At 36.7% G+C, this 12,231-nt stretch overlaps 1 protein-coding gene across 1 annotated transcript; it reads left to right on the plus strand.

Moving 5' to 3' along the window:
* Positions 1–4,942: 4,942 nt before the first annotated feature.
* LOC150086289 (protein GVQW3-like) lies at positions 4,943–5,320 on the plus strand. Its single transcript, XM_090374851.1, has one exon. The coding sequence runs from the start codon at positions 4,943–4,945 to the stop codon at positions 5,318–5,320; it is 378 nt and encodes a 125-aa protein (XP_090230977.1).
* The last annotated feature ends 6,911 nt before the right edge of the window (positions 5,321–12,231 follow it).

The following is a 12,231-nucleotide window of genomic DNA, read 5'->3' on the forward strand; positions in this document are numbered from 1 at the left end:
ACTCAATCCCATGTACTACTGCACTCGCATTTAACCCCTCTGCCAAATGTTGAAGTCCTCCCCAACACACACACACACACACACACACACAATTCTTGGGTACACTACAGATTTGATTGTGCCCTAATTGCCCAACTGGATGTGTTATAAATAAATGATTTAGAGGATAAATTATGAATCATAATTTATCATCCAAAGCAGGTGTCAGTAAATGGTCAATCGCAATCAACCATTCAATTTAATTTCAAAGCATATTTTGGTTGATTGCAATGCGTAGAAATAAATTTATACCTCTATTTAGAATAGAACCCAAAGATTCCACAAAATTAATTAACATAAGTATTTTTTTTAATGTATTAATAAATTTATTTCTGCATAATATTTAATATTAATATATAATGTTGATAACTGAGCACCATCATTAACACTTGTCTGTAGATACTACATGTGTTTCCATGATTGACCAGGGTCAGCTAATGGCATCCCATAGTACATGTTTTGCAGGCCAACTGCAACCTAGTGTTTTGGCTTTTCTGTTAGTATTATGTTGTGGTTCTTTTTGGCAGTTATGTTCTAAAAAGCCGTTTGCTGTAATAAATTTTTCTGTTAACAGTCTAGCAGCCACATCAATTTATTTTTAACCCAAACATGCATACTTAGAAAAAGTAATCCATGTTATAACCTTAAAAATTGGCAGTGAATAATTTAAAATTGTTCAGTTTTTTGATATCACCTTTATTTTCAATCTTTTTGGAACACAACTGTGATAAATTTTTTTTTATATATTGAAAAAATGTATATATTTTAATTAATTAATTTTTTTAAATAAAATCTCTGATGATGAGTTTTAGGCATGTGCTTTAGACATGTTTTTGTAACACATTTTTTAACACCCGCTTTTGAACATTATCTTCACTCTCACTTAGCCAAACTTAAAAGAATGAAAAATCCACATCCTTGAACTTGACTGAATAACAGCCAGATGCAAACAGCAGATACTACTAATTTTAAATTCTCATTTTGTAAATTTTACAGACTTGATAATTATTTGAAAAAATAAGCTTGCAAATACAAAGCCTAAAAAAATATTTTCTTTCATTTTATAGCCAACTTGATACTCTGTGTTGCCAAAGTAATGGAAAAAATTCATCAATCAAATACAATTAAACTGTCATGTTATACAGAAGCCTATGGTAAATATTAACTAGTCTGCAATAAAGTCACGGCAGAGGTTAGACAAGCTAAGGCAGATTATGAGAAGTCTTTAACTAGTTATATTAACTAGTCTGCAATAAAGTCACGTCAGAGGTTAGACAAGCTAAGGCAGATTATGAGAAGTCTTTGGCAAAGGATGCAAAGAAAAACAGCAAAGACCACTTTACTTATATAAACACTACAAGGAAGGAGATGAATCACATTGGTCCACTTGATATCAGTGGGTTAACTGTTGATGATTCTGCTCAAGTTGCTGACAAACTGAATAGGAGTTTTGCATCTACATTCACACATTAAAAATTGAGGGAAGAGGATGCCAGAGGTTTTTCAAGCTCTAAAACGGCTCTAAATGGTTTTTGATAACTGAGAGGAATGTGGAAAATAAATTGTTGAAATAAACATTAAAAAACACCTGTAGTGAATAGGATCTATCCAGTATATTAAAGGAGGTAAGCAAACCCTAAGCCATTATGATGAGACCATGTTTGTATTCAGGGGAGGTCCCTGTGGACTGGAGATGTGAAAATGTATCTCCAGTTCACAAAGAAGGATCAAAGGGCAACATGAGTAATTACAGACCTGTTCAACTTGTTCCAAGGAAAACAATGGAGTTACTAGTTAAAGTAATGCAGGACCATCAAGACAGGAATGCAGTTATACTGCAGTCACAGCATGGATTTGTTAATGGGCAATCTTGTCTGAATAATTTGATTGGATACTGTGCTGCAGTAACAAAGGAACTGAATGTGAAAAACAAATTTTGATACTGTTGCACATAAAAGGCTGCTATATAAATTGGTAAAATGTAGCATTAAGAGCAAGTTGCTGCTGAGGATAAAGGGATGGTTGGATAGGTGAAAACAGAAAATGGTTATTAATGGACACTGCTCTTTGTAAACTAATGTTATTATTGGAGTTCCCCAGGGTTCCTTGCTGAGATCATTGATATTTTCTATATTTATGGACATTAATGAAAGTATATCAATCTTCGTGTCTAAGTTTGCAGATGATACAAATGTCGGCAGGGTGGTTAATGACAGTAATCATGATGTGTTACTACAACAGGATCTAAAAATATTAGACAGATGGGCTGAAAAGTGTAGATTTTAGTTTTAACATTGACAAATTGAAAGTAATACATATGAGCAGTAGTAATTACAGATTAGCATACAAACTGTGTGGTACCACACTAAAGGTAGTAGAGAACAAAAAAAAACTTGTAGGTAACTGTGCAGCCAAACAAAGCAGTTCTCTGAGCAGTGTAGGGAGGTTTCTTGGATAGCTTATAGGATTTTGTCAATAATATATAAGAATGTTGCTAGCCAGGGTAAGAAAGTGATTATCTTGTTTTATCTAAGACAGTGGTTTGGGTGCATCTTGAGTATTGCATACAGGTCAAGAGGCCTAATTTTAGGTAGAATGTGGATCTGCTGAAGCAGGTGCACAGGAGAAATGAGATTGGTGATAGAAGAAAACAGTACTCTCACCAAGAAAGGCTTCAGTTCTGCAAACTGCAGTGTCTAGACTGACTCATGCTCAAATCCAGTTCATGATTCAAAAGTTTTGAAAGAAGATAAATTGATAAACTCAAGGTGAAACTTCTGGTGAAAGCACTTCTAAATAGATAAACAAGCTGATAATTTTATGCATGTTATCCTCACTCATGGAGAAAATCTGTTCACATTCCTCCATTCTGGCTTCAATAAAAGCAATTTGTTTATTTCTTTACCAGTTTGTTTTGTTTGCTTCTCTACCATAGCAGACTAAACCAGAATGATGATTGCGAGTTAGTCATAGGCATTTCTGCTGCCAAGGTTATTGAGTCTAAAACAAGAGGAGAATATTCTGATTTCGTGTTCAGTGAAGAAGTATTTTTTTGCTGCATATCATCACACGGTGCAAAATTCCATCAGTCAGCAGTAATTCATTTTGAAATTTGAACTTTTTTGTTGACTAGTTTCCAGTACTTCTGGTGATAGATGTTTTGCAATTATTGCTTCATCCATTTCTTTAGGAAAAAAAGAAAGAATTAATATACAGTGGTCCCTTGGTCTGGGATTTCGCATTTTAATAATTCCTTATAATAATTCCTTATACCAATGCTGAGTGTCAAAGAATTTTTAACCAGTTAAAAAAAAAAAAAAAAAAAAAATTCAGATCTTCATTTTCTGGTGAAGTTTTATAAATTCTCTTGACAGCTAAGTTTGAACAGCAATGCCATTGTTATAAACAAAACTTTGACTCAATATTTCTGGAGGGGTAAGTTAATGTTTGAAAGCATACTAGTAAACAGTCTTACGGCTGTATTTTAATATAAAATACGTGATTTGACAGTGAAATTTAATTTCTTGTGCAGTGCAGACTATAAAAAGCTTCCTGCTTTTTTGAAAAAAACCTCCTGCATGCAGTGGCACTTCTATCCAGAGCAAAATAGCCCTCATCAAGACCACATTCATAAACAGCAACTACTCAAACTCCTTCCTCTCGCAGATAACAGGCAAAGTCCTGCAACAATTCAGGACGTCTATACCAACCACACCCAAAAATCATTCTGACATCTCAGCCCAGGAACAGTTCATGACAAACAAAATAGCAAGTTTAGCAAAAAGAAAAAAAAAAGTACAACATAAAACAAAGTTTGCTCCCTCCAAGTCCTTGAAACAATTCCTTAGATGCACAGATCCAGTCATCCAGCCCACTGGTAAAGATGCAGTTTACAAAATTAAGTACTTAAATTGTGAAGGACGCTATGCAGGACAGAGCATGAAAAGCTGGCATTTCATCTTAGTGTTACACCAGGCAGGCAACACAGCAGCCTCAGACCTCACAGTGCACTCAGGAAGAAAAATCACAGGTGGAACTTTCCCAACATGGGCATCGTAATGCCAGATTACTATCATTTGTATTTGCATGGTATGCACAAAGCATATTATAGAGTATAGCAATGTTGATAAACTCTATAACACAATTCACCAACTGCTCCATAGGCCAGCTTATCAACGATGACATGGTCCATGTGTTCAAGAGCAGACTACTGGTCCAGATCAGGCCTCATCTGGTTCTCTCCTATTTTGGTTGAAAATGCCAAAATAGAGACCCTAACTCGGTAAACACCAACCACCCTGCAATACCAGATATACTAACACTCGCAGTAACTCATGGCAAAACCTCGGCCCCAAAGAGCCATTGTAACCCTCCTAACAAATCCTTAACCTTTACATAACGTATTACAGCAATCACAACCGTTGGCCTTTCTGCTGACTATTTGGCTTTTTTTTTTTTTTTTTTTTTTTGGTAGTTGTTGGCGCATCGGCTTCTGTGGCCATAATGCACCTCCCAAGGTTTTTGCAGTACTTTGATCTAAGCCCGAGGCGGGATTCAAACCTGCGACCTTTGGGTTGCCAGACAGGCACTTTACCCACCCGGCTAGCCCGGTCGGCATTTGGCTTCTTGTTATCCACTCTTTTGTTTGAGAGCCATATACAGGTCGCTCCTTCCAATCTTATCTACAAACTATTCTTTTGTATTTATTTAATTCCATAACAGTTAGTAAACAAAATTTGAAATGTACGAAGGGCATTCAAATAAGTTACACCTGCCGCCATCTCTTGGTATAATTGCACAACAAATGTGGTGCCTGCGTGGAATGGAGTTCATATCGTGCACCCCCTGGTAGGTGAGTTTCGTTGATGTAGCGGTAACAGTTGTGCAGCAGTAAGCATTCATAATGGCACATCAGCTACTAGAGTGTTACTCCAAGTTCGAGGTACGTGGAACAGTACGATTTTTGTGGGCGAAACGTCTGAATTGTTCCGAGATTCATCATGAAATAACGGCAGTGTATGGGGAAAATGCAATGTCGCATCCAGGCATAGTGAAGTGGTGCCAGCAGTTTGAAAGTGGTCACACAGAATTGATGGATGCTGATCGAAAAGGAAGGCCATCAATGTCGACCACTGCAGACAACGTGATGCAGGTTGATGAAATGATTCACAATAATCAAAGACTGACAGTTGCAAAAATGGCAAAGGAGTTGGAGATTTTGATAGGCAGTGTTCATTCCATCGTCCGTGAACATCTTGACTATCGCAAATTGTGTGCATGATGAATTCCTCGTTCACTGACAGACGAACACAGTGGTCAATGTGTTTTGTCTTCTCTAACCTTCCTTCAATGCTATTCTGTAGAAGGCCATGACTTCTTACACTGCATCACCACTGGCGATGAAACATGGGTGCACCATTTCACCCCAGAAACGAAGAGAGCATCTATGGAATGGAGACACACAACATTGCCTGTGCAGAAGAAATTCAAAGTTTCACCATCAGCAGGAAAGGTCATGGCCACTGTGTTTTTCCGACTGTGAAGGAGTTGTTTACATGGAATTTATGGTAAAAGGCACAACAATTAATGCTGCTTCATACTGCCAAACATTACAGTCTTTGCAAACAGCCATGAAAAACAAAAAGCCTGGAAAGTTAAGCAAAGGTGTTGTTCTCATTCAGGACAATGCCACACCACACAATGCATACACAACACAACACTTGCTCCAAAGTTTTGGATGGGAGGTATGGCAACATCCACTGAACAGTCCCGATCTTTTGTCTTGTGACTATCACATCTTCGGCAAGCTGAAAGAACATCTAGGGGGACAACGATGAGCAGGTGCAAACAGCAGTTCGACGGTGGCTGAATGACGAAGGAGTGGATTTCTATCATCGGGGAATCGAACGTTTAGTCGCACGTTCAGAGAAGTGTTTACCTTAACTCAGTGACTATGTGGAAAAGTAGTACAAGGTATGTGCTTTCTATTGCATAATGTTACCACAACATACCTCAATAAATGTCTCTTGGACTACAGTGGTCAAGTGTAACTTATTTTTTGAATTACCCTCGTATGTGTATTCCTGTGATTTCCTTTCATTGACCAACCATAACCCTATGTGTCACTTTAAATATTTTTAGATCTATAATACTTTGAAAGGGATGGATATTAAAATAACATTCCCAACTGAAAATTATTTAATTAAAAATCTGAAATTTTGCTATTCACAGAACACCTTGTGTGCATGCTTGCGTGAGGTATTTCACATTCAGTATGTGTGAATTGTATACTTTACCGTCTTATAGGTTTGTATCTATATTATGACTTAAAAAGAATGATTCAGTTAGCTGAAAAATATGTTTTAGTGAGTAAATAAAACTACAATTATATAATTCCATACATAATTTTGTACTAATAGCAGTCTTTTTTTTTTACATATATATATATATATATATATGTGTGTGTGTGAGTTTACCTGATAATGCTATATAACAAATTTTCAAAAAGGTTCTATTTATCTGCACTTCGTATTTATGAATTTGATTATGCTCATACCAAATATTTCGCATAACATCACTCATTTGTCCAGAAGTGAAAGAAAAGTAAATGAGCAGTAGTACTGTATCCGATATTAACAATATTTAACTCCTATTCAGGACACAGTATTAATCTTTACTATGAGTAAAAAAAAAAAGCACATAAACCATCGTTGAATTAATCAAAGAATTTTCTTAAAAATATACATTTCAACACTTTCTTTTGTGGTCAGTCTGATCATCCTGAATCAAGAACACCAGATATAGTTCTTTCCCCTCCACCATCATCATAACTTCATCCTACCCTCCTTAGTATATCTTTTCCATTGATTGCATGTTCTAGCAGAATCTCTTCCCATGCTCATCACCAACATTGTCCAAATTTTGTCTGAAAAAAAATCCAGGTATGAATGCAAGGGATGGAGCTTTAACATTCTGAATCCTGTTTTCTGTAATTTTCAATCAGCATATCAAGTAGCTCTTTGTAATTTTCACTCTTAACATTACCAAGAAATCCATTTGCTGCAAGTTTAAATGACTGCTGGCATGTCATTCTTAACCTGCCAGTTGTCACGTACCAAATAGTAGCAAACACGCTTGCAAAGGACCTGACAGGTGCCCAAATTTCTTTTTTATTTCTAGAAAGGGTTTTGATTTTTTTTAATGCAAGTTGCAGTGTGCTGGTGTTTGACCTTTTGTTAATGGAGTGCATTAATTATTATATCCAATTTTTATATTTTTTCAATGAAAAGTTTGAAATTTTAAAAATCTTGTTTTAACATCATTTTTGGTGAAACAAAACTTTATTCATTCCACTCAAAATAAAAATAAAAGTTACAAACATGAAATTATTAAACCCTTCCATTCTTAACAATTTATAAAATTGTTAAGGGCACAAAATTTAGAAATTTAACATATGCATTTCTGCTTATACATTACATATACAGTATATGATATTGGTGTAGATACACCATAGTTTACCCATAAATTTAACTACATACGTAGTGTAAAGCCATTGTTTAATTTTATCTCATATTGTGGCTCACAACAAGATACCAGTTATTGCACTACTTCGAATAAACAATGCTCTAGTAGAGGAGACTGCTGTTATTTATTCTCGGTGGTCACCACCATCCTGACAGCCGTTTCGAAGCTAGTTGGCTTCAACTTCGGTGGGCGGGCAGGTACCCTGATAATGGAAACATGCCATCACAGTTGCAAAGTTGTTCCACAATATGAGAGATGCCAAATGGTGTACAGAATGATACAGTATTTTAAGCTTAAATGTGCAAGGCATAATATGATATGTGTTTAAATTAACTATATAATATCAGTGTAGATACACCATAGGTTACCTATAAATTTAACTTCATACGTAGTGTAAAGGCATCATTTAATTTTATCTTATATTGTGGCTGCCTTCACAACGAGATACCAGATATTGCATATTGTGCAATGACTACGCAACAGTGATGGCATATTTCCATTACCAGGGTACCTGATAATGCAAACATGCCACTCACTGATGATGAAGCCAACTAGCTTCAAAACTACTGTCTGGAACGTGGTGCCCACTGAGAATAAATAACAGTAGTCTCCTCTACTAGAGGAACATTATTTATTCAAAGTAGTGCAATACCTGGTATCTCGTTGTGAAGGCAGCCACACAAATATAGGACCATGCTCAAGAAATGTTGCGAGTTAGGTCACAGTGTCTGTGTCTGAAATTCTGCCCAGGCACAATAGGAGGGATTATATGCTGAAAGTCATGTGGATTAACTCAAGACTTGAAGGACTCTGCAAGGCTTTTGGGGGAAATTTCTATCAGCTTGGCCCGCACTTGTAGGTAGAAGGAATCTGTTTTGTAGAGACAGGATACATTTAAACAAAGGTGGTGCAAAAGTTTTTGCCAATATTATTGAGAATACCTTAAAGGTTCAGGGAAACTGCTAGTTTGGGGGGGAACAAGGGTAATATAGATACACGTTTATAGTATTGGTCAAATTAACTCTTGCACATACCTCAAGAGTGTTTCTTAATGCAACAGAACATGGTAGCAAAATGTTCTGAGGGCAAAAGCATTTCAAATGTGTGGGTAACAAATGCCAGGGAAGCGAGCTTAAATAACTTTAAGGAGTGTGTCAGGGTAGTTAACTATACAAGAACACTTAAGTCTTAATTGTTTATACAGTAATGTCAGAAGTGTCATCAATAAAATGAGTGAATTCGAACTGCTGGTTAGGACAAGTAATTGCTGACATAATAGGGCTTACAGAAACGTGGTGCCACCCAGAGATAAGGGATGATGAGTTTCAGTACAGTATGTATAATGTATTTAGGAAGGACAGGGAAGATAGAAGGAGTGGTGGGGTCATGCTTCTTATCAAAAGTAGGCCTGAGCGCGACATAAGCTTTCCTGGATTCAGACGTTTCGCATGCTAGTATAGAATCTGTATGGTGTGAAATAGTTGGAAGCAAAGGTATAATGAGAGTGGGAGTAATCTACAGGCCAGGTGATTGTCAAGATTATGATGAGAGCCTCTACATACAAATGGAATGGGCAAGTAAGCATGAATGTCTTATTATGGGTGATTTTGATTTGCCTCTAATTGATTGGAGCAACTGGGAAGGAAACTCCACATGGGGAACAAAATTTTTAAATCAACTAGATGATTTTTATTTGTATCAACATGTCAGGGAAAAGAATACTCTAGACCTCATCATCACCCATGATCCAGATGACATAATAGGGTTAACAGTACAGGAACCGATTACAGAGTTCTACAGTGGACGATGAAGAGAGAGAGGTAGCAGTAGTTAAAGGCAAAGGAATGGGTTATAATTTCAGGAAAGGAAATTATGATGCATTAAGGTGCTACATGGCCTCTATTAATTGGGTAGATATCTCACAGAGAGCGAATACAATTGAATTCTGATATATCTCTAAAACATTAATCACAGAAGCCTTGAATGCTTATATACTATTAAAAAATACTCAACAAGGCGGATTCCAAATTGGATGAATAATGAAGTTGCCAAATTACTTGAGAAGAAAAAGACTGCGTGGAAAAGTTACAGAGCAATAAAAAGTACTGAAGCACGTAATAGCTACAAATTAATCTGTAATAGTGCCACAGAAAAGGTTAGACTGGCAAAGCCAGATTATGAGAAATTGCTGGCAAAGAGAGCAACGAAGGGGGATAAGGAATTCTTCACATATATAAATGCAAAGAAGAGAAGGACAAACCAGAACGGACCCCTATGTAATGGATGTGGGATAGTATTAGATACCCCAGCTGAAGTTGCAGATGAACTCAACAGTTACTTTGCATCGATATTTACAGAAGAAAAACCCTTCACGTCAATGAGAAATTATGGGAGTGAAGTTGAAAAGAAATTTAATTAACGAAGTTGAAATTTCACAAATTTAATGAAAAAACTTTTGAGCCTACAGTCCAGTAAGGCTCCTGGGGTTGATAGCATTTACCCTATAATCATGAGGGAGGTGGCAAGTGATTGCATTGAACCATTGAAGCTAATTATGAGAGCATCACTGGACTCTGGAGTGATTCCGTTGGATTGGAAAAGTGCCAATGTATTTCCAGTACATAAGGGCAGTTTTAAGAGTGAAGTGGGAAATTACCGGCTGGTTAGTCTAACTTCAGTAGTAGAGAAAATCATGGAGACTATGATCAAGGGTGGAATTCAGGATCACTTAGATAAAAATGGAATTCTGAAAGATACTCAGCATGGTTTTGTAAAGAGAAATCATGTTTAACTAATCTGGTTAGCTATTTTGACAGGGTCACTCAAGAGCTGGACCTAGGAAATAATTTCGACATAGTTTATTTGGATTTCAGCAAAGCAGTTGACTCAGTCCCACATGAGCGGTTACTTTATAAGCTGAAACAGGTTGGAGTCACAGAGAAAATCCTAAGGTGGCTTCAGGGCAGAGGGTTGTGATAAATGGTTATTCCTCAGATTGGGTTGATGCAAGAAGTGGAGTTCTCCAAGGATCAGTATTAGGACCATTGTTCTTGATTTTTATAAATGACATCGATGAATGGATAGAGGGTGTGATGTATAAATTTTCAAATGATGTACAGATTAATAGAGTAGTTAATGATTGCCACCTGGTGTAACACCTTACAGCAAAGTGTAAGGTGTTACACCTGGGGAACAGTAACCCCAAAATAACTTTTACACTTGGTGGAGTTTAACTAAAGCCAGTAGTGGAGGAAAGGGAGTTGGGTATTACGATACGGTCAGATATGAAGGTCTCCTAGCATTTTAGATTGGTTGCAAGGAGGACCATAGTGTCCTATCGATGATTTATCGAACAATCGCTAGTAGAGATAAAAAGTAAAAGTGCAGCCATTATCAACCCACTGCAGGATGGAAGCCTCCTCAACAATTCATGCTGAGGGAAATGGACCATAATCTGCCACGCTGGTCCAGTGCGGGTTGGCAGATCGACCGTATTCAGCAGTCAGGGGCTTGAACCCCGGTCTACTCAAAGAGCGTGTGCTACTGCACTCCCGCTCCTGCCCACTCGGCTATCATAATCCCATTATATAAGTCTATTGTTAGACCACACTTGGAATCAAGTATAGAGAGACCACACCTACACAAAGACATTGTTCTTCTTGAAAGGGTCCAAAGATGGATAACTCACCTGGTGAGATCGACAAAAGGGCATCCATATGAGAAAAGACTTCGGATATGTGGGTTGCAAAGCTTCGAAACTAGGCACCTTAGAGGAGACGTCAGTGAGTTATATATTACTGGAATAAGTTACCTACGTGAGTGGTAGAGGCTGACAGTCTGGGTAAATTCAAACGTCAGCTGGATAATTACCTAAGGGAAAAGGGAGATGCATAGGTTGTCCATTTCCTTTTCTATTATTAATTTTTTTATTATTTTATTTTATTATTTTTTTTTATTTTATTTTGGCTGGTGCGGCATAAGACATAGGCTTCCTTCCACCGTGTGGCCATTACTAATACTATATAGTTAATTTAAACCCATATCATATTATACCTTGTGCATTTAAATTTTAATTACATATACAGTAGAACCCCGTTAATCCGGACTGGATTTTCCATCAGGAGAAAAATTCTAAGTATCAAAAAAAATTATATATAGAAGGAATTATAAAAAAACTGACTTTTGAAAGGTTTCTACAAATTGTATGATATATTTACAAGCGTTGGCTCGCCTAGCTAAGTTTATATTAACAACTTCATCATAAACAAAAAGAGCAGGGATAAAGAGACTACAACTAGTCAATGTATACTAAGCGTATACTGCCCATTGCACTGGATAAGAGTGAATGTGATGGTACACCGTAGCTTGTGATCAGTGATGGGGGGGATGAATCATGCAGTGATTACAGTATTTTTGTACTGTAATGAATGTCTTTGTACAGTATTTTGTTTACTTACCATATTCTTTTACTCTTTATAATTTTTACTTTAAAATATTATTTTATTAATTTAATATAAAAACCAATTTAGTTAATTTTGTTATTTAGTAACTTTAAATAAAAACTGGTACGTTAAAAATAGCTTCCGGTTAACCCCAGGGGCTCACATCTGGTGAGTATGAGCTTGGCACACCCAGGGTCCTGAGCTGGATATCATCATTCTTCTCTTT

Source organism: Mastigoproctus giganteus, chromosome 5, assembly GCF_048544385.1.
Source record: "Mastigoproctus giganteus isolate SK-2022 chromosome 5, ASM4854438v1, whole genome shotgun sequence".
Taxonomy (NCBI): domain Eukaryota; kingdom Metazoa; phylum Arthropoda; class Arachnida; order Uropygi; family Thelyphonidae; genus Mastigoproctus; species Mastigoproctus giganteus.

Bases quoted from the DNA above. Each gene is read 5' to 3' on its own strand.
- LOC150086289 (XM_090374851.1), top strand. From the start codon at position 4,943: ATGGCACATCAGCTACTAGAGTGTTACTCCAAGTTCGAGGTACGTGGA.